The 24,825-nt window shown below is 37.2% G+C and overlaps 1 protein-coding gene across 1 annotated transcript in view; it reads right to left on the reverse strand.

The window, feature by feature from the left end:
• Window positions 1-511: 511 nt before the first annotated feature.
• The window catches only part of LOC144447161 (von Willebrand factor A domain-containing protein 7-like), a 30,080-nt gene continuing 5,766 nt past the window's right edge, over window positions 512-24,825 (reverse strand). The window contains 15 exon segments of the mRNA XM_078137066.1: window positions 512-736; window positions 1,080-1,145; window positions 1,349-1,451; window positions 2,461-2,677; window positions 3,350-3,464; window positions 4,114-4,274; window positions 5,579-5,818; window positions 6,436-6,735; window positions 7,673-7,854; window positions 8,111-8,240; window positions 8,736-8,954; window positions 10,413-10,592; window positions 13,682-13,776; window positions 18,327-18,396; window positions 19,246-19,419. Coding sequence (XP_077993192.1) covers window positions 512-736; window positions 1,080-1,145; window positions 1,349-1,451; window positions 2,461-2,677; window positions 3,350-3,464; window positions 4,114-4,274; window positions 5,579-5,818; window positions 6,436-6,735; window positions 7,673-7,854; window positions 8,111-8,240; window positions 8,736-8,954; window positions 10,413-10,592; window positions 13,682-13,776; window positions 18,327-18,396; window positions 19,246-19,419 — 2,477 coding nt within the window.

Below are 24,825 nucleotides of genomic sequence, written 5' to 3' on the forward strand. Positions count from 1 at the left end.
GAAAAATAAAATGGCCCGATTACGTAGTCCTAAAATCCACCTCGCGGTGGAACACGTGTCAAGTATGGTTTACATGAAATTCACCTACATCGTGGAAAGTTTATACATGTAGTCACTACACCTAACAACGAGGTATCACTCCACTCACGAATATTCAATATGAATTTGAAAATTTACAAATTGGAAATTATGAATTACAATAACAATATGATAATATCAATATCTCTAATGTTCAAAAGCTATCAAACCATTCCATTATTGCACTCTTTCCAATCACGTTCCAAAAAAAACACGATTCATATACATACATGCACGAAACGCCAAAATGTTATTTTCATCCAGAAAAAAACAGTTGCAATACAGTATTTACGAATGGTTCATTTTAATACACGGTGTGATATACATAAAGAAGCGTCACTTGGATATATAACTTTTAGTTGTCCAGTTTATTTTCGAAAGAAAGGCAGGGTACGTTCATCATACAATTATTCGTCATTGTGTTGATATTGGTTCAGGGACTTGTCATCACATATACATTATCAACATGGCTCTCTCCAAAGGGCGCCTGTTTGGGATTACATATGCCCTTCTTTCTTTTGGTCGACTTTACTCTAAAAATCGTATAACCGACACCTATTGCTATCAGAAGAACAGCTGAAGGTACTAGGATATAATACAGATAACGGTGGGTCTTTTTATCTTCACCATTCATGATAACAGTCGTAATTTGAGGTTCCTGAAAGACAAAGTATAAGAGTATTACAGTTGTGAAGGCATATATCCTTAGCTTACCACTGCCATCATTAGGGCATCATCACCCATGACATATCTGTACTCTGTCGTAAGAATAGGAAATAACAGATCTAGAACTGATGACGTTAGCTCTTCCGCCAGGACAGCATGGTCCTGATGCATACATAGTATATTTACGAGGGTTTTTCGTATTCACTGTGAAAACGTTAACTTGAAGTGAAATGAATCATGGTAGGTGTAAGTTATTTAGGCATAGAATGTCTTAGTCTGATAATAAATGTAAATCGGTCGCTATTGGTAACAGGAAGAGAGTGTGGATAACTTACTTGAGCTCGGTATTCTGTTTTTGTTGCTGTTGCTGCTAGTGTTGTTATTGTTGTTGTTGTTATCATCTGAAAAGATAATGTCATCAAGCACATATTATTTCTTAATTCCTACTCTACGATATGATAAACATAATTCAGTATATACCAGGGAAGAATAAGTATATTTTAATATGCAAGTAAGGTAAAGACTCGCAATGATCTGTTATCGGTCATTTCAATTTGAGACTGCAATTTGATGAATTTGATGAAAGCGTTTACAGTAAAATTACCTCTTCTATTCTTCTATAGTATTCCACGTAGTCCATGACAACCAATTTGAATTCAACCACGTTGGAAGCACCAGATTCCCCAGTGACTGCCAGTTTCATAACCCTGGAAGTATGAAAAGCAATCGCACAATCACTATCTCCTACACGGCTCATTTCTATCCAAACGTACGCGTACTGTACATTGTATTTACTCATGGACAATTGTGAAATGTTAGCTAATAGCTGTAGTATAGGTCTTTGTCCATTTAATGGATTTAACATCACTTTTGGGGTAAACAGCTCGGACAAAATTCAGATATTCACTCCAAAAATTCCTGGCAAATACGTTAAACGGGCGAGGACACAAGGACGTTATACTTATGGTTTTCTCCAGAACGTTGCTATTACAGACCTGTACCATAATTTATGTACACTTACTCGTTACCATGTTAAATAATGAACAAAAGTCTTGGATAAAAAATACTCTTGTATATAGCTTTGAAGTGGAGTGGTTATCGAGCACTTTTTGGATACGGGGTATTGCATCTAATTGTGTTTATTAGTTTATACAGTCTATTTCAAAATACCGTTCAGCTTTTCTGTTCTATACAACCACGTACAAACCAACAAGAAACTGCATATGTCACACTTCAATAACAAGATTGTATCTTTCGCTACATTTTATCTAAATGAAATAAACCATTTAAATGTATTGCAACTCCATGCAGACATACAGGCGCCAATGTTTTTCACAGTATCAAATAACCCGATGAAGGGCGCGGCCATTTGATGTCTGTATGGTGGCATGTGTAGTTTCACTTAGACAAAATGTAGCAAGAAACTGTACTCATTCAATCTTGCTACCTTACAGTGTAGCATGTCCAGTTTCTTATTGTTTTGTGCGTGATTGTATCAAACAGAAAAGCTGCATGGTATTGTGAAATAGTCTGTACTTTGATATTTGGCAATCTTTATTTGCAGGCGGACCGACAACCTATATTACTTTTGTATACATTTTCAATTGCAGGTATCAAATAAAGTTGTGTTTACATGCAACTGTTTACAATGGCGTGTCCGTGTCACTAGGAATAACATTATTTTCATTGATGGAAGGAAAAGATTATGTAACTCACTGAAAAGTCCCACTTGTAGCATTTTCCAATGACATGGCTATTATGTATCCTTCGACAGAGTCTTTAGCAGCAACTGTTACATTATTTGGGGTGTATTCTTGTATAAAAGAGTCTTCGTTTTCGTGTTGAACATTCACAACATAGCGGTCAGTTTCGTCTCCTTCATTGTGTATCATGAAGTAAATTTGCAAGGGAAGGCCAGCGGGATCCAAATAATCTGTTAACAAAATGCAATGGTATCAACTTGGTAACTCTCTCTCTCTCTCTCTCTCTCTCTCTCTCTCTCTCTCTCTCTCTCTCTCTCTCTCTCTCTCTCTCTCTCTCTCTCTCTCTCTCTCGCTCGCTCGCTCGCTCTCGCTCTCTCTCTCTCTCTCTCTCTCTCTCTCTCTCTCTCTCTCTCTCTCTCTCTCTCTCTCTCTCTCTCTCTCTCTCTCTCCCCCTCTCTCATGTGAGTATATGTGTTTTAAATGTGTGTGTTAATGAGTGTGAATAAGCAAAACACAAAGGTAGATATGTATGTTTCTTATGCACATGTTTGTGTAGATTCAATGTATAGGCCTATCAAACAGAATGTAGTTTTTAACACCCCTCCCCACCCACCCATCCACACACATACACACACACACACATACATACATACATACATACATACATACATACATACATACATACATACATACATACATACATACATACATACATACATACATACACACACTTAAAACGGGCACAACCGTGGGATGGGGTATTAATATACGTATGCAATGGGCTACAACGGGCCGTCCACCTTTCCAACACTGTCAGAATGATAGGGTACACATGCTAAAAATATGCTTTACATAGCTAAAAATACGTTTCACATCTTCGAAAATGTACTAGGTATACTCACGGTTCACGCCACCACGTAAAGCTAAGCTTACAGCCTGAACTGTCACTCCCACAGAACGTGTTCGGCGGAATATTGTTGAGTCAACATCGGAACCTTCAAGTTGAATAAGAAAGTCCTGTATATGCAGGAAATAAACATTTATCAGAACACTAGGTACATAATTAATATTTTTTATAATTTCTTTTCCCTCGTCTAGTATTCTGAAAGATGTGTTTGTGGATCCCATCTAGGTTGCTGAGGTTTTGAAAAGAAACGCGCGCGCCCACACACATACACAGACAATACGCGCGCGCGCACACACACACACACAAAGAGAGAGAGAGAGAGAGAGAGAGAGAGAGAGAGAGAGAGAGAGAGAGAGAGAGAGAGAGAGAGAGAGAGAGAGAGAGAGAGAGAGAGAGAGAGTACAAGTGAGTGCCATTTTACTCCCTTGCGTTGGGGATAATCGTCTAATTGAGACTGGATGAGACCACCAGGTATATTCCACAGATAACGATTGGGCGATAGCAACATTGTGTGTTTTTAGCTTTCCTGGTGAGCGATTACATCTTTCGTAAAATTAAATTGTTGATAATTTAAATAAGAAAATAGACTTGAATCATAGAATAAAAGTCATATTAGAGGTATCCATTTGTTGGAGTTATCACAAAAATATACACCAACCTTCCTAAATAATGAACATTATGGATGAAAAGTTATATCTTACGCCTGTATTCTATATTCATCATGATGTATGAATGTTCTAAATTTGACTTTATTATTACCTCATCGGGAACAATAGTCTTTGCTACATACGAATTCCTACTAATGGTAGACAGATCAAGACGTCTTAGCTCAGTGCCATTTTGTGACTTCAGAACCAGGGTATCAACAGATGATATATATTCAATACCAGTTACAACAATAAGAAGAGAAATATCTTGACCTTATGATACAAGAGTATAGTGAGAATAAAGTCATATTTGATGTTATAACACCTTTTTATCATAAAGTGATTGGCTTACACTGTGTCACGTGGTAATGACCAGTGACCCGAATTTACCACAATTTGCATACAAAACAAAGATTTAACAGGACACTTTAGGTCAAACGTTTGTTAGCCTACCTGTAGACTTGATTGACTATTACTATACTACACTATTCCGCTATCCAAACTGACGTTTGATTTTTTTGAAGTTTCGCTATCCTTCCAAGTCTACTCTGAAGACCATTCAGAGCTAGTCTCAAATGGCATCCCTATATAAAAGGGAATTGGTAGAATACATAATTAGACATATAAATCATATGATGAATCCATAATTAGGTGTCATCATGGAAATGCGACGTTGTACTCTATTCAAATGTACACATATATTTTGCACTAGTGTGGCAGGGCGTGGCTTCTATATCAGAGTGACACAGCTATCGTCGTAGACGGTGAAGGACAGTAAAATTCAAAATCAAAATGTCAGTTATAGGAAAGCAAATAGAGTGGTAGCACTAGTCCTTTGAGTCTATATGTAGGCTTGTAGTCTGACGTGAAGCCAAACACTTTCGGCAACAAGGAACCTCAAAGCATTGTGGTATGACTGTTTTTTTGTGTATGGTGATAGAGGTACTGTGCTTGCACTACCAGCAGGTGTAGACGATTTTTTAAGCTTCACCAGAGAATTGAACAGGTACACAAATCTTTAAGTGTGGCAGCACATGATATGAGTTTATAAGTTGACAGGCAGTAGCATTGCAACAGTTAGCAAGATTCCAGGCATTGTCAGACAAATGATTAACAAAATTGCAGACAGTCCCATTGTGTGAAAACTGGCCTGGTAACTGGTAAATGGAACTGAGACATTGTTGAAACGATGGGTCGAGATAACTTATTTTATTGATACAAGTTCATGTGTTTTGAATTCCTGAGCTGCCATAGTCTGAAACCATTTTTCCAGTTCATCAATGGTGGTGCATACACCACAGCAATGCTAAAACGCAATTCTTAGTATTTTGGGATATGCCTAAGGGGACACTTCAAAGCAATCCATTGAATTACACACCACCAATGATACAGATGCTGCTGATGAACAGGCGATTTGGTCGCCAATGATATCATGTGGTATAATTTCAGTATAGCATAGTTTGGGCGAGCTGACAAACTGCTCATATCATACCAAGCACAGTACAACTATATATTCACTAATGGTCTATAATTTAGCATATATATTTAGTATATAACACAGAATTTTAATTACAAACCTATTGCGGGATAGCCATTTAAAGGTATCATTTGTCCTGATGCATCATGGGTATAGAATGTGTACAGGAAGTCAATCGCACTTGTGGCGTTGATGACGACATTCCAATTCCGGTTGTCGTGTAATTGCAGATGCCAATCACCAGAGTGAGATGCATTGACTACTACGATCAATTCAGTGGCTGAGTTCACAATCGTTTTGTATCCACTGTTTGTAGAACTGCCTCCTACAAGAACAGTGCCTGAATCAGACATAATTAAACAAATAAGCAATCAATGGTTTTCATAGTACGAGCAATAATAATGAATGTATATATGTATGTATGGGAACCATTGCCTAATATTGTAAATGAATTTACTCTCTGATTGTCAAAATTCCAGTTGATAACTGAGGAATGTTCTTTGAAACGAAAATAAAACTGAGATATCCGCAAGATTGTAGAACAGTGAATCCATTGTACAATTAATAAACACTTAGATTCAAGCAAAGGAGTTATATATAGCATTCGGTTAGGAATGTGAATGAATGGTCTTAGACTTCCAAGCATAAACCTGGTCTGTGTAGTCTGCAATGGGTGGCCAATGTTATATAATACATCTACCCCTAGATATTCTTGTTTATTGATCCACATAACATAGTTAACAGAACACTATCACCACCAACGTTCATCTCAGGTGTTTTCTAAGAACTGGGATAAACATTTCTTTCATATTTTTATTTTTCAAAAATAGCTACATCGTAATACTCTTACATATTTTCTGTAACAGTTTAGCAAAATACTGATTTTACGGTCGCTTACCATTCAGTTACAAGCTAAAGAAAGTTAAATTCTTATGATCATTTTTTTGCCAAAAGTACCTGAGGGGTTCTTGATATTAAACGGTATATCTGTTGTTCCTTCTGTAGTAGTGACGGTTATCGTGACCTCTGACATTGTGGAATCAACTGTGAACATGACATTTCCATTTCCATACATTTCAACATCCACAATGCTAACTTCAGCTCCTCGAAAGCTTAGATTTATAATCTCCGTTGCTCCTTTCAATTCATCTTTTGTTACATGAAGGACGATGCCACCGGTAGCATCAGCAATTGTCTGGTATGCAGGATGTGGACTGCGTTTTGTTCGTCCAGGGTTACTATCTTGCTCACCATTCACTGTTAGAAAAATACAGTACATTTACTGTGCTTTGCAACCTGGCTTCAGTTTCTATGATTAAGAGATGTACCCTGGTACCCTTATATATTGCCAAATAATAGGTACGATAGTAAACTAATTACATTCATATGGAGACTGAGTATGGCCATCGATACTTGTTTTATGCTACACATAGTTTACTTCTATGGGGAAACAATACCTTCTGAATTATTTAATAAAAGGTTTAGGAGTTGGCATCCATCCACTCTTAAGCGGAAGTGACGAATGAGCCTATTTAGCTAGATATGACACTCCATTTAAACGTGTTGTCGACTGTTTCTGCTGTTATAATTGTATTGTGTGGGATATTGACCAAAGAAAACAAACAAACAAACAAACAAACAAACATATTTTGCGTCCAGTCTCTTTTTTAAGTGATATCGATAGTCTACTTTAACACATAGAAGACTTCTATCAATTGTGAGTGCCATATTGCCGTAAGGTCATGATGGTCGAACGGCTAGAGTTGCCGGCTATGAACCTGCATGTTCAATAGTGCTCCATCACTTTTTCGAATTAGATTACATAATGTAAACGGACAAACAACAGCAAAAGATCATAATCGATTGCCTTGAACGAACCGACGTGGTGTCTTGCATGTTTGTTTGATTAATCTGAGTTGACAATGATGATGACATTGATCAATATGATATAATGTCCGGACTGTCCCCTACACTCACGCAGGCAGTTTGACATACATACATACATACATACATACATACATACATACACACACACACACACACACACACACACACACACACGCAAACACACACACACACACACACATACATACATACATACATACATACATACATACATACATACATACATACAAGACAGACAAACGTACACCATGGCCTTCTGTTGTTGAAGGTAAACTAATGCATAATTTACCTTGATGATCATTGAAGCTTATCGAGTCCAGTGACCTCTTGCGCAAATAAACACCACAATCACCAGTTAAAAATCATGTTACTCGCACTCCCCTGGCTTGAGCCAAGGCTGCAACATAGCTTGTTTTGTGGTCGTCTTTGGGGTCAGCGTCAGTGAAGCCAAATATGTCAGAAACGGGTAAACTACGTCAATGAAATGACAACAAAGGAAATCACAGACGAATACAATTATCTATGTCAGGAAATTTCACAATTACTGTAACTTATACTTTGTGCAAAACAAGTTGACCTGAGAGGAAAGAAACCCGCAAATTAAATATATAATACCTTTTTTCCAGTAGATGGCGTGTGGTCTGATAGGGATGTGATTGATCGGTTATAGCTGACTATGTGCCAGGCAAACGGACAATAATAAATACTTATAATACAACTGGCTCACCTATTATTAATGGCTAATTCAGTTGCAATCTTCGCCAATTCTGGACAATCACCTCCTCCCCCAGGAACTAGGTTTCCAATAGCAGTTTTAAATTCTTCGGGATCTGTGGTGATATATAGAGGTCCATAATCTGAAAAGAATTTAAATGGATTTTCAACAACTCCATATACAGCTATGGTATTCAGAAAGTATACTGTGATTGTGTGTTTATTCCGGTTTAGTTTCTTTTTTTCATTATTTTCTGATAGCTCATCACATGTATTCTTTCTGCAGCCACACGCCCTTAAAAAAACAAAAATTATAAGTAAAGTAAATCAATGCAGGTAGAAGATTACAAAATAAAATTACAAGCCTAAAGGTAGTCCGAAACACATTGTAGTACATGCAAGTTGAAGGTGACTAATTCCTCTTTTAAAGACCACTTTACTTAATTTCTCTCTGAGAGATTTTGAAGTCTTGTTTCTATTATTTACAGTTTACAATGATAATCAATTGGTCACTGTGCATTTGAATGGGACTTTCAAAACATGTCAAGTCTGTATAAATAGTCAATATTGCTACACGTGACCGGACAAAAACGACACAAAATGCAGTGTCTAAACAGAAGTAGGTTTAAAAGTGTTACCTGGATCGCTGAAAGGCACGAGAACATAATTAGCAGGCTCGTTCACAGTACCAACTCGTTGATTTATTAATGTAAAGCATTCTTCCTTGGCATCTTCGATGTCATTTCTCATACTTCCTGTCACGTCCATAACAATGGTTAAAGATTTAGAACTGTTCTGTCTTAAGTTAAAGAGCTCTGCAAATTTGTCGTCACCGATCTGATCTCGAAGACCATAACCTGTATGAATGTCAGGCGTACAAGTATTACTATGTGATATTCACTTTATCTAGACCTAGCCTGTTTACATACATGATAGTGCACGTGATCTCAGATTTTCCTTCACTGTCTGATCACTAACCGCTTCCAATGATATCAAAACGTCAAATATAAATGTCAGTAATAAAATGTGATTGTTTTGAAGAAAAAAATGCACTCAAACTGATTGGTCGCAATGAGGAGCGATAAAACGTTAATCTAATTCATTATATTCAAATGAGGTCAATATGTAGAATGTGCTCTCGTTTAGATGAGCAGAAGAACGACATAAGGGAAGAAGCAAAATTTACGGTTCATAGTGGGAGGGAGACATCCCTCTCATATGAGCCTCCCCACTAGCGATTATGTGGATGCTGTAGCTGCCCGAAATCAAGATTTAAGGGGAAATATTCCTGCTGGCCAAGTATCTCCAAGTATAGATTATAGCAAGCTGAAATAAATGTAAAAAAAATCATAACAAAAATCAAAACAAAAAACGCTACAATTATTGCAGCAAAGTTATGGGCCAATGTGAGACCTCTCCTTGAAAAGCCACACATCTATTTATAAAGACATTGCGTATTATGTATGGACAATGAAGTCGATTGCCACTGTTATTTTGATGTAGTGGAGCATACAATGGTACTTGTAATCTCTAAAATGTGGAAAATGGGGTGAGGTGGGGTACTGTATAATCGCACATATAAAAATCTGTGTAGCCTGGGAACAGGCTACAAAAATGCATAGGTTCATTTTTGAAAGCCGTAAATGCTGCTCATTCCATAATTTACAAATATAAAATATTATATAAATATCTGCAAACGGACATTCTCATATCTGTCATTGTGTAGGGCTTTGTCTGTTGCCGTTGATAGCATTACAAGTGGTCAGTAACAGCTAAGCAAAATCAGATCGCCATGTAAACAGACTAATATAGATCTATTGTGTCTGAGAAGGGGTGTTCTGTGTGACAAAAGTTGGGCATTTGTATGCTACCCAGGTTCTAACAGTCACACTTCTCAAAGAATTTGTTTTCGGAGAAAATGAGCCTATATGCAAATACACAAAACTGCAGACCCATGAATAATTATTTTCATTAGGGCATTAGGAGTACCAAAAAAATGTACTACATATTAGCATAACACAGTGACAATCACGCCTACCTTGAGCGCGGGTTTCTCTTATCCACAAGGATTGGAGACATTTCCTAAGCATAGAATTCGTGTTTTGGGATTTTTTGTCAGGAAAAAAGAACTAATGTTGAGGGATTTTCATGCTAAAGTAACCGTATATGGGCAGCACATCCCCGTTACGTCTCAGTGTCTTTGCGGGCGTACTATTTCTAAATATGTGTTGTCGATCTCGTACGATGAATTCTTGTACGTGTAGTGGATATGCACATCACGTGTGATGCATTTGAAATTTACAACTATAACTCACCATCGGCCAAAAATACGTTCTCTGTAGCCTTTATTGATGCTGAGACTGCGTCATGATGCAGTGAGTTGTGGGGAGATATTCTCAAATCACGTGACTCCTTGTTTATGCCACCAGTTGCTTGTCTACCTGATGTTTTATCATAAATACCGCCATGGGAACATTTTCCTTGTCCACCCGCAGCTAGAATTATAAGACACGTAGCAATTGGATGGTCATCAAAACTATATACTGTGGTAATTGATACAAGCATAGAACCTGGAGTGTTACAGGCAAATTGGCCTTTCCAAAATTTGCCATGGTGGCGCTCTACTTCCTGTATGTGTGTACCTTGGGGGTATGCATGGTATTGGTTACTCAGTTAATCACAGACCACTATTGCTTTCCTCTATGTCTGAACAATACAAAAAACCATCCCGATTTACACTTCTACAGATACAAGGGACAAAGCTCTCAAGAAACAATAAGAGATACCCCCAATTTGAGCGAGGAATGTATTCTCAATTTCCTGTTTGCAGTCTGAAATGGCCTATTATCTCATGATTTGCAGTCTAGTTGCTCTATGAATATTCATTAGCAAATTTATAACAAGGACCTGGTATTGATGGCTGAGAAGGAAGCAAGAAGAAGGCACATCTATGTTCCCCTAAATTTTGATGTATAGAATAGAATGAAATTTTTGAACATTTTAGTAAGCAATTTGTTAAACTAATTAAGCCAGGATCAGATTTAAATAATACCACTCTTATGTAGCCGAGGAGTGAACTGTTGTTAGAAGAAAGTGGAGCGGGTAGAACTTCAAAAGTACAACATAGGTTGTGATCTTGGGAGTGGTTACATAGAATTTCAATTTAATTTAATTTAAAGAAAACTCGAGCTGTAATTTTAGTTAAATTACGCATCACACGAAATGATTTGTTCCGAGCGTTTTACTCAGGATGTAATGGATGTATGCAGTACCGTAGCATGGGGGGGGGGGGGGCGGAGGCAGCTGCCCCCCACCCCCTCTGAGATTTTGGAGAAAAAAAAGAAAGAAAAAAAGCGACTTTTTGAATGTTATTAAAATCGTTATTTACGTGACGATACCTAGCATGCGCGATTTAAATTGATAGGTGAATAAAGTCAAAAGTGACTGTACACTGACTCCTCGCTAATATGTATCTTATATCTCTATTGTATGCTGGCTTAACTTTGAATAAAAATGTGCCAGTTAAAAATTGTAACTTTTTGCTGCATAGCAAATTAAAAATTCTTTGTTCTGGAAAGTACAAAAGAAGTGTGCACATGTACTGTGCATTTTCCGCGAGTAACAGTAGTCTTGATAGTCTCCTTCATTTGAAGATAGCAAGTCGCAAATTAATGTCAGATAGTGAAACGCCAAAGAAAAGACGGAAAAAGTCGTTCAACGTGAGGTCGCCTGCTGCATGCAGTGACTCCGAATATGCACTCGACCTCATTTACATCTTGTTCCTTATATTAAAACATTTATTGTTAAAATGGCAGATCTCTTTTTGGAATATTTTGTGACCCTGAAAAACTACTTGTATTAAACTAGGTACGCAGTTTAAGATCCACTCTTTGAAGACCCACTTTCAATAATTGTGTTTAATGTTAAAATGTTGTTTGATATAATTATCTCATTGCACTGACACTAGCAATTCATTTTGAAGCGACAATTTGCTATGGAAAGAATGGCCATGAATGTGTAAACAGAGCTGTACATTCGACATCAAAATCCAAACTTCAATTATTTCCATTATAATGATAATGACAAGGAGAATTCACTGAGTTCACCTTAGGTTCCGACATAAAGGAGGGTCATAAAAGTATTGAGAGTAGGGTAAAGAAAATGATTAAAATTTTGTTGTGTTACTATACTTATTTGAGAAAGCACCATCCATTTTTTTATTCAAAGTTGTTTTTTTTACTTTGAATGTGATATCTTTTCGGCAACTACTTTGAAAGATACGACATTAGGCCAGGAAAAATGAAAAAGCTGTTCAACCTATCCATATATTTGTTTTGGTGATGAGCAATATATCCTCACGCGGGCTTCGCATTTGTTTCAAAATTAAGGATATTTCTTTATATTTTCTGAATAGTACATGTAACAGTATACATCTGAGTCTGTTCCAAATTATATACTATCGTATACAGTGGTTTACTTGGCTCTGATGATGCATACAAGCATTAAATTAAGCTGTTGCATATCCAATGTGCATTACAAAGAATTGAGCAAAAGTTTCCGACCATGGGAGTGGGCTGAACAGTCAACAGTCTGAAAGTCTTGAAATGTTTTGCTCTTTATTCGGGATTTTATGGAACCACATTAAACTTCAGGAGACGTCATTTACCAAGTGCACATCCGCAAAATATCTTTCAGCTTTGCCACAATAAAATACACTTCCAGATAATATGTAACACATAGAATAATTGTCTCAATTCTAGTATTTTATTACCGTTTTCAAGCATTGCAAGACTTTTAATTATGTCTATGGTTTGATATTTTATGCCTCTAAATGGCCTTCTATACTGTCTTATTTTCATATTTTTTTCACATTTGGAGTTGTCTCCTTCCAATCAGTAGCAATGAAGGTGATAATTGTCTTTCTCCAAAAACAAGATGGATGGTGTCTGGCTAAGTACCTCCCTGTATAAGTTAGAGCTAATTAGAGACATCTCATTATGCATGTGAAATCCACATCCTATCGAAAGTAATCTCGTTCGGAATATTAGTGTAGTTAGCTATCACTGTAATGCATCATTGTACCATATAATTGTATATCTCCACTGTAGTGTAGGTGACAGATGGGGTGGCTAAAATAATGCTTAAGTTTCATTTTACGAGGCTTAACATTTTTTGAGAAGAGCGGGTGAGAGGAGCTACAACATTTGTTTGACTGTCAATTGTGTACATTTCCTAACTGTAGCTATGCAGACAAATTGCAAGATGATTGAATAAGTTCTATCTAAACTCGATCTGAAATATCTTGGTATCATTACATATGGTTTGTTTTATTCTTGTCAAGCATTTAAAAAACCCGAAATCTACCTACCTACCCAATGTGATGCGTTTGGTTGCCCGTTGACCAGCTTTTTTATTTTTTCTGGCCTTACATATGATATTTAATTGCGTATGGTAAAATAGGTATTATGTAAATTATATGCAAATTTATGTAAATTAGCTACTTTTCTATGCATGGTTACACCAAGACAAAGTTCTGCCCCCTCCCCCCTGGCAATTTGGTCAGGCTACGACCCTGGTATGTTACCTTTTAGTTTCACTGGAAGTGCTTCTCTAGATTTGTACCCACTAGTTAGAGTATCTTCTCCGATGATAATGTTATCATCACAGTTGCCTTGTATACTACATGAAACAAAGCAACAAATGAAATAAATTGCGTGACTGTTATTCGTAACGTACATACCCACCTAGTGTGTTTTCCCTCAGCCTAGTATCTATTGGTGAGGGGATTTTGACTATCGTCTGCCATCACAACTAACATTTTCCGTACACGTCGTTTATTGAAATCTAACATAAGATTACAATTTCCCCGTCTATGCCCATTAATTGTCTGTGCTCTGTTAGTGTAATTCGTAACAAATAACCTTGTGTTGGACGTAACAAGTATTCTTCAGTCCATTTTAAACTCCACACTATCTATCCACACTATGTATGTATGTATGTATGTATGTATGTATGTATGTATGTATGTATGTATGTATGTATGTATGTATGTAATGTATGTATGTATGTATGTATGTATGTATGTATGTATGTATGTATGTATGTATGTGTGTGTGTGTGTGTGTGTGTGTGTGTGTATGTATGTATGTATGTATGTATGTATGTATGTATGTATGGATGTATGTATGGGTGTATATATGTCTGTCTGTAGACACAATATCTCAAAACCTACTGCCTCAATTCTAATGAATCTTGCTACACATCTTTTATATGGTAAAGACAACAACTGGTTAGATTTGGTAAACATCCAATGACGATCAATTGACCAGTTGCGTAATTTATGTTGTTTAAGTAATTAGGCTGTATCTTAAAGTGTACATGCAAAGGTACATACTTTTTCGTAATTATGTTTATTTTGCCATAAAAATAAATGAAATTGCATTCATACCTCTAAATATTGCGCGCATTGGCAAGAAAGTCGCAAAAATACTTGCCCCCTTAATCCCCTGTGCTTCGACTAACTTCGGCACCTCAACCAGCTCACGAAAGGTGTCGAGGTCCCATGTGTTACACTTACATCGTCGGAATCATATCAAAGTAAAAAGACGCAACGCCCATTATAATGTTGCTATTTTTGTTTCCATTGTTTTGTCTACATGAACAATTACTGTGTCATGCCAATCACATGTCAAAAGTGGATGGACACAGCAAAGTACAGTCAGCACTAAGCTTCACGCTCCCAGGTCAAATAACTTCCACAACGTAAGACATGTCTATCCATAAAAAACTCAAACAAAAATGGTCGGAGACAATACACAATACACCACAGTACGGCCGGCTTCAAAGAACACGGGCCGTGCTTTGAAAGAAGATGAAACCACTTCATGTCACTGTGTGGATGGTAATGAACGCAGTAAATTGAAAATGAAATAAAGTACGTGTACACATAGCTTTCAAGAGGGACGGTTATCCAACAAAACGTTCTGCTCTAACGAATTTGTGGGTCTACTTTCGCGAAGATTTTGAATGGTCATAGATTGAATGTACTGTTACGACACATGCTACATTTGAACAACTTGAGAGAATATTATGGGGAACTCTTGAAGCCATTCTCATTCGATCTCTGTATGTTTGATGGGTATGGAAATATTACATAATTTTCGTTTCGATTACATTGTCTGCAGGAGCTGTTTTCCACCCATTGAATAGTTATGTCAACAAATGACGCTGATAACAGCATTCACTTTATGTAAACAACACGGCTTCACTAGGACATATACGCAGTATAACTTATGAGACAGCAAGGCATAGTCAGAAAACAAGCACTAAACTTGCATGGTGGATATTTAAACACAGGTATACTATTACATATAATGTGTACTAGCCATGACGACATTTGTCTGTGAAATTTACATCAGAAAAAAACTTATAAAGCAGTGTCATTCAGTCTCTGTGGTTCGAACCACACCTTCCTCACTCATTCACTACCAGAGGAACTATCGTTACTGCTAGCGGTCGGTTCGAATGACTTTGGCTAAATCACACCATCAGATGTTAATGCTGGAGTGTATTGCTCTACGCTTGAGGAATCTGATCAATATTCAACGTCGGGTTCTGGCGAAAACGGGTTTTGAAGTTGACCTTCTGGTTCGACCATAATGGCTTTACATGTAAAGATACACTGACGAATGCGTTTATGTTCCTGCTTTGACGTCATAAAGTTCCAAATCCTGTCCTATCCATATGCAAATGAGAGGTACTTACCTGAAGGTGCTCTGTGGCTGAGCCAAGAGTGCCTCATTTTTCGCGCAATTTCTCGTGTTAGAATTATATTGTACTATTACAAACCCAATTTCCTTTATTTGTATGGCAAAATAAACATAATTACGAAAAAAAGTATGTACCTTTGCATGTACACTTTAAGAATGCAGACTTCAAATTCTGTACAATTGGTGTATTCGAAGTGCATATGTGCTATTGTAGCCTAATCATGTCTTGCTGCTAGACGTTCAGGCTTTCTTTCGATACTATAAGCGAACGAAGTTCGCAGTGATGGCTTGCCCGAACATCCTCGATAGCGATGTTCGGTTGTGTGTCGTGTTGTATCGGAAGAACACCCGAGGTCTAGCAGATAGACTACCTAATCACCAAAACCCATTAATTATGCAAAGTACTCACACAAACTAAAATCTGTGTCAACAAGCTTTATACAATTTGGCACATATATCAACCATTACAAAGCACACATACCGTGTTTTGGTAGTACTGGAACTCTTTTTTGGTTGTAACTCGGAGTTTCACGCATTGTGCGATCATCAGACAACTGTTTTCTACTCTCTGGGTGTGCTGTTTATACAGAGTGCAGACAATAGAAATATCATCACTATTGTCTGTGTAGGTGGGTTGGTGTTGTGTGTGTGTGGGGGGGTGTTGGTTGTTATTGTGTGAGTTATTGGATGCGGACAAGTAGATGTTGGCGGGTTGTTACATGTTGGCATTTCCCAGCAGACTCCAAGTTACACAAAATATTCAACAGAAACAATGTCAAAGTCAGTTATAGCTGCATGCCAAACATGGCTACCATAATCAAAGCGCACAACACCACCATCTCCAACAGCGAAACTAAACCCACCCAAAAACCATGTAATTGCAGACAGAAAGACACCTGCCCTTTGAACGGCAAATGCCAAACGAAAAACATCGTATACCAAGCCACCGTCCATGGAAAAAAAAAAACCAAAAATATATATCTGTCTAACAGAGAACAACTTCAAACAGAGATACGCCAACCACAAACAGTCATTCAAACATGAAAAACACGGAAACAGCACAGAACTATCAAAACACATTTGGAAACTGACAAGAAACAACGAGCCTTTTTCCGTATCCTGGTCCATCAGCAAGACCGCTCAAGCATACACCAATAAAACAAAACGATGCAACCTGTGTTTAACCGAAAAACTAACCAATATTAAAGCAGACAAAAACTCCACACTGAGTTGATATCCAAATGCCGACACGAGAATAAGTTTTATTTGTCCAACTTCAATAGAGCATCTATCAGCTAAACTAAACCCGTTAACTAACGGAACATCAAAGGCCAACATGTAACAACCCGCCAACACCTACTTGTCCGCATCCAATAACTCGCACAATAACAACCAACACCTCCACACACACACAACACCAACCCACCTACACAGACAATAGTGATGATATTTCTATTGTCTGCGCTCTATATAAACAGCACACCCAGAGAGTAGAAAACAGTTGTCTGATGATCGCACTATGCGCGAATCTCCGAGTTACAACCAAGAAAGAGTTCCAGAACCATCAAATATATATATATATATATATATATATATATATATATATATATATATATATATATATATATATATATATATATATATATATATATATATATATATATATAACTCGGTGAGTATCAATCTGCTAAGACAGTGCTCTATACCGCAGTGGCAGAGCGTAATAGTTTTGGTAGTACTGGAACTCTTTCTTGGGTGTAACTCGGAGTTTCACGCATATTGCGATCATCAGACACTCAGTGTGGAGTGTCTGATGATCGCAATATGCGTGAAACTCCGAGTTACACCCAAGAAAGAGTTCCAGTACTACCAAAACTATATATATATATATATATATATATATATATATATATATATATATATATATATATATATATATATATATATATATATATATATATATATATATATATATATATAATTGTGTTCGGTAATTAGGCTATATCTTAATAAGAATGCATGCCAACAGTGTGTTACGAACAGAAACCTGTGCAGTTTAAATCTGGTCTTGGTTGTTTTCTGTCTCTCAAAAACTAGTCTCGTTGCGTCCCAAATCTTTTTATGTATGCCGAGCGGCTTAACCGCAAGAAGAGAGGGACTGGTCCCTCAATTTTCGCGGTTTCGCCGTTTCGCCTTACAAAACTAAGGGACGGTAGTCATGAGTCTGGCAGCGAGACTACTCAAAAACTGCCTTGAATATAAAATCGACAAACATTATTACACAAAATTGTACATGTCATGTAGTTACCGAGCAGTAAATCTGACTGACAACTACTACAAGTTGTAATGAATTGCACTGAAGATTGTGTCAACCAGGTAATGACGTTACAATTTCTGTCACAACAAACATGTCTATTTCTACTGCATACAGACGTGTAAATGTATGAAGGAATAGTTTACCTGTCATCACAATCTTTGCATGTGTCTTGGTCTGCCCTAGCAGTGGGTAAGATACCGACATCTGCCAACCCTGTGAATGATCATGACAAGCTTATACGTGAGACAGACCTGGGCATTCTATGACTCATAGAACATATGTACAACAAATCTTACATAAAATATACATAGTATGAGGGCGGATAAGGAATGTTTTTTCGACTTTACACTTTATAATCTACACACTGTGTACTGTACAACCCCCACCTACAACCATCCCCTTATCTATACCAATCAAGTATATACACAGTACATTGTAACAGCTACGAACAGTAACGTAAAAGGTTTCGTCCCACATAAATCGCTAATAAAATTTCTTAAATTTCTGCTTAGCCTAATAGACATTCAGTCTGAAATTAGTCTATTCAACACAAAGATATTGCCGATACCGTAAAGGGCCCCGACATTTTAACTGGAGGGGCAATGTTTTTCGGGGGGGGGGTCATTTTGAAAAAAAGCTACTTGAAGTGTGAAGGTCATTTTGGGAAACACTTTAGAAAACACTTTAGAAAACAACAAGATAAGTGTATTGGTCGTTTTGATTCCGTGAAATTACTCCTGAAAAACTGTAACTTTCCCATATTTATCAATCACATGTGGGAGGGATATAACCCTGCCCGTATCATATCCATATCTAATTACACACACGTCACTCTCTCTCCTAAATATTGGGTTTGAGTGGAACAAGGAAATGCTCTTCTAAAAGGATAAGACAGATAGCGAACAGAGGAAAACTTGTCTCTGAAAAATAATATGCATTTGATTACATATACTGGTATTAGAAAATCATGATTATTTCAGTAGTGCTACTACTGGAAAAGTCCCATCCCTGGGACCTCCTATTACTATTGCATTTTAATTATGAAACATGTATGAAACTCACCCAGGTCTTCATAGGCCACATCACCTTTCATTTCAACCCAGTTGGTGTTGCTGTAGAAATCCTGTAGAATATGTAAATATTGACCCACAAAAGTGCGTGCCATTTTGTAGTCGGGTTCAGTTTCTTGTAATAGCTGTATTGTGACTTGGCGTGTGTCTTGAAGGCGTTTATTCGCTGTTAACATGTGAAAAGAGGTGCAGTTAGACTAACATCATATTCCTTGTGGGGTACTAAACATTAAGAGATTACGCGTTATAACTCACGTGGTACCTATGCACACTTAGGGGTGGACCATTTGATATCGGGGGGGGGGGTGGAAGGTTGGTGAAGAGTCATTATTTTTTCCCACCTGCTTGCCTGTGAATTATTTTTTTTCTCCTTCGCCTATGCTGGCAACTTTTTTTCTTTCCTTCTTTGAGATATCTGGAATTTTTTATGCCTATGTTGAACACCTACTTTTGTTGCCACAATTTTCCGTTTGGTTTTCGCACAGGGTAATATAGAGAGTAAAAAGATGCTGTTCTATCACACACAGATTTTATTTAGTAAACTACATGCATGTATTTCAATAAATGTTTGATTTTCAATTAAATAAACATCATTGACAGTTTTTAAATAAACATCATTGACAGTTTTTATGCCATGACACACTGAAAATGCAAATCGGAAACTTAATTGGTGAGCTCAAACATTCAGACAGACCGGTCAGTTTCTCCAACCTGGGGTGGGATAGGAGGTGGTCAGTGGTTTTTTCCATTGGGCCGACAAAAAGTCACTGACCCCCTTGAATATTGAGTTTCATAGCATCTTAACAGTAAACTATAGAGGGGAGAGCTTTGAGACTGGGATATGTCCACCTCTTGTGTGAGTGTGTGGTGGTGGGGGTGGTCTCCCCTAGAAGCCCTGGAGGATTTTTACTCTTAAAGCCAATTTTTAGGCTATACACAGACACTTTCAGACAATAATTTCCAAGCTTTACAAGACAGCTCTAACATGTAAAACCCAACATTTTAAAAATAAAGTTTTTATAGTATCTTGACAGTAAGAGGTAGGGGGTAAGAGCTACTGGTATATGTTCACCTCTTATGGGGGTCCTAGGGGGTGTCCCCTAGAAGCTTTTGAAGTTTCTTACCAATTTTGGTGAATCTTATTGTTGGTTTAACGTATGAGTGGCCTAAGGGGTTTCCCCTGGCAGAACTGGAGTTTTTTTGTTTCTATTTACTAAGCAAATTTTAGGTTATTCATAGCCTCTGTGGTAATATTTCCAAGCTTTGAAAAGCTAAAGTAAATATAACTTTTTAAATATTAAGTTTTCCATGTTATAAAAGTGGACCTGTAACATTGGTATAGGGGCATTGATATTGCATGTATAGTAAAGTCACTGGTATGTTAGAGCACTTTAGGAGGTCATACCTAGTGTACAATAGAAACTTGAATTAGTGTCAATGCATGTTGTGTCCGAAATAGAAAGTATATTCATCCCTTCTGACAAATTCATACTGAAGAGACTAGAACAATTTAGATTAAGTTCTTTTTATAAACTATCTAATAGTATGAAAATTACATTACAATCGACGATTAGAAAAGTGGTTTACACCGGATCGTGAACAAGCTGGGGCACAGAGTGGTCGCGGGTGTATGGAACATATAATGACATTGAGACTATTGATAGACTATGCAAAATCTAAACGAACTAAAATCTTTATCACATTCGTGGATTTTTCTAAGGCCTATGATAAAGTCCCCCGGGCATCACTAATTCAACTTTTACGTGTCATGGGATGTGGCAGTCTTATGGTCACGGCTATTGCCACTCTGTATTATTATTATTATTATTTAAACTTTATTACAGACCCATGGTCCAGAGAAGGACAGAAAATATACCACACGACAGCAAAATTTTTACATAACAGACAAATACAAACAGAAAATATTACAAAAGATATTATTTAAAAAAAAAAAAGAAAAAAAAAAAAAAAAAAAAAAAAAGATCAATGTAAAATCCTCAACCAGTGGGCCTGAAGCCCACAGAACCGTACATCACAAGTAATAACACGAGTAATCAGAACATTTTGGCTGTCAAAAAGACGTAGCATAAACCTAAATGCCGCCTTTCTTCTCAAAACAGAGAGAGAATTAACTGAATTGAAGACAAACATGCTAGATGCACTGGCAGAACTTAGAAGTCCTATCAGTCTCCGGAACGCATTGTTGTGACAGACAATTATATTTTGCATACTACTTACATTGAAATCACACCATAAATGGTTTCCGTAAATGTTATTGCAAAACGCTGTGAGGAGACGCAGTTTCACCGATATAGTACATGCAGAAAACTTTCTCAATAAAAAGTTGGCTCTACCACAAAGTGCTCTACGCTGTTTCAAAATATCCCGATTGTCTTTCAGGTCATCAGTAAAAACATGTCCCAAGTAATTAAAACTTGATACGAATTCGAGAAGATTCCCACAAAGGTTGATTGGGGGAATGACAGACAGTTTTGTGGATGCCTTAAAGTGTACACATTTAGATTTTCTAGCATTATAGATGATATCATGATCATCAGCACATTGTTCACAGATATTAATAAGTTTTCTGAGGCCTTTGATAGATGGAGAGATGAGACACATATCGTCCGCATATGACAAGTTATTAATTGCAATTCCACCCACTTCACAACCAACCCTGGCACGAGACAGTGACCTGTTAAGTGAATCAACATAAACATTGAAAAGAAATGGGGATAAAATTCCCCCTTGTCGAACTCCATTAGTTACGTTGAAACACATGGAAAGAGAATTTGACCAACGAGTACAAAACTTTTGTATTACAAACCAATTTGAAAGTAGCCGAACAATATAGGTCGGCACTGATCTGTCAATCATTTTCTTTAAGAGAGTCCAGTGATTCACTCTATCGAACGCCTTTTCAGCGTCAAGGAAACATACGAAAACTGGGCTGCCATTCGACTTATAATACCTGATTGTCTCTTTAAGTAGAAATATACACATATCAGTGCCATGAGCTTTCTTAAAACCAAATTGATTGTCAGATGTATACAAGTTATGTTCGCATCTACAAAGTAAAACATATTCAAGAACCTTTGAAAACATGCTAGTTAGAGCAATGGGTCGGTAGTTGTTCTTGTTCGAGAGATCTGAAGTTTTATCTTTAACTATGGGAACAAGAATAACATTTGCAATTCTATCTGATACTTCACCGTGGACAAGCATGGCAGAAAAGCAAAGGGAAACATGAACTGCCAGTCTACTACTTGCATATTTGAGATGTTCGGCACTCAGGCCATCAGAGCCTGGAGACTTACCAGATGGAAGGTCATTGAAAAACTTACGAATTTCATCAGTATTTACATTTAACTCTTGTGAAAAAACACAATTTTCAAACGCATTCTCTACCTCAGACTTATGCTTCAAATTACTGACAGAATTCAACAGATATTTAAAATGACTGCCCCACATGTCCGCTATTTGTTGTTCACCAGTTGCATCGTTTATACTCGTTGCTAGGGGAACTCTTTTATTATTGATGTCAGCAACTGCGGCCCAAAATTGTCTATGATCATTTTGCAGCAGCGCACGAGCCATTCCGTCTGCACGATGTTGCGTTTCATCTTTCCGACATTGTCTCAGAGCATATTTAAATCGAGATTTACATTGACGCATATAATCAGCTACTGGTCCAAAACGAGGCTTTGAGTCGGCTTTCCATGCTACATATGCTTGTCTGGCATTCCTATGTGCTTCCTTGACAAAGTCGTTCCATCCGGGTATTGGATGGAAATGAGTGGCTTTCTTATTACCAAACGAGTTGTTACTAGCCCTTGATAAGGCATCACAAATTGAATCATAATACAAAGTAATTTGGTCTGTATGATTACTATTCTTACACTTACACTGCAGATCGAACACTCCCTATTTTGTTTCTTTTACGCGTATAGACCTTCACTGGACAATCACGTCTCAGACGCGCACACGGCTCAGTAAATTAAATTTAGCATAGTCAAAGAGTACAGTCATATTTACTACACTGCACACCGGAATACAAATATCAAACTTAGTGTATCATGTACATGATGTTCAGTACTATAACATATGGTATTATCAAAGCCATAGTTACATAATTTCAATATTTCATAGAGTCGTAAACATTCATATGCCTGGCGTACTAAAATACGCGGCCACCGAGTGAAAGACGGAAAACTTAACATTTTTCCTGAATGGGATAGAAATTCGAAAAAAGTAAAACGATAGAGTTTTAGGGCGACATAGTGAGACATGTCATCTCAAATATTGGTTGAAGTAACAGAAAAATAAAAAAGTTAAACCAAGGGGTTTTATGAGGTGACGAGTATCCACGGCGATGCCATGATTTTGCGTGATTTCCCATAGACCACAATGGCGTTTACTGAATTCAACAGGGTGCGAACTTCTCGTCGGTTCAATTTTTTCAAATTTCGACTTATGATTTTCAAATTTTGCATCCATTTTCGGAGTATAATAGGCTAAATTCGTATCGTTTTAGAATTTTGAATTAATACTCTATATTATTGTAATCTGCATTTGAGTATGATTTTATCGTCAAGTATTCTTAGCCGTTGACAAAACTAACGATATTTACGCCAACACGCATCTTTAAAGTAGGCTTGAAATTACGAAAATAGGTCAGTAAATGTTATAAAAAGTACGAATTACAAGGGCACTTCATCCTAAAATCAAAACTACCAAATGTTGGCTGATATATGTAAGATATAAGGTCCTAACACGACAAAATATCAAGGAGTGTAAATAATATGCAAACGAACTTTCCACTGTAACTCAACAGTGGACGTATCGATCGATATTCTTTTCACTGGAAATTGATACAATGTTACGACATGTTGGCTGGTCGTCTCTAAAAATGACGGCGCCAAAAATCCAAAATGCAGTGCAGATATAAATAAAGGACTACTGCGAGAAAGTTATCCAGTTTAGGCATCTCCTTGATTCATAAACATTAATACACTGGCACAATAATATACGGCCTGTCGACATACATGTATATCTCATGCGGCAAGTACGAACAAAATCGTTGTAAACCAGACGGTAATATACCGCCTTATGAATATTCATTAGATGCTTGTCAAATTTGACCCCGTTGTTGACCTTTCAGGCACAGTCGGCGCTTCGCGGAATATGAAACAAATGGGTACCGGCAGTGTTACATTCTTTACATGATATTGCATCTGTTGGTACAACAATGTTATTAAGGAGACGATCTGTTTCTATTGAATAAATGTTAATAAGATTGTGGTCTATTGATGACCAGTTGATCCCAGCACAGGTGGATTTACTATCATTATTTGTGTCTTTGAATTTCGTTAGTTGAAAATTGCATTCAAATGTTAGAGGCAGATGGTCTGAGGAGAAACAGTCGTCAATAATAGTCATAGAGTTAATTATTTTGTAAGCTGCTTCAGTGCTGAGGCAATGGTCCAGCCATGATGTATATCCATGAACATCACTGATAAAGGTGAAAGTTTGTGAACGTGAACCAAAGTAACGAACATCTGCGATGATGTAA

Source organism: Glandiceps talaboti, chromosome 16, assembly GCF_964340395.1.
Source record: "Glandiceps talaboti chromosome 16, keGlaTala1.1, whole genome shotgun sequence".
NCBI classification, from domain to species: Eukaryota; Metazoa; Hemichordata; class Enteropneusta; family Spengelidae; genus Glandiceps; species Glandiceps talaboti.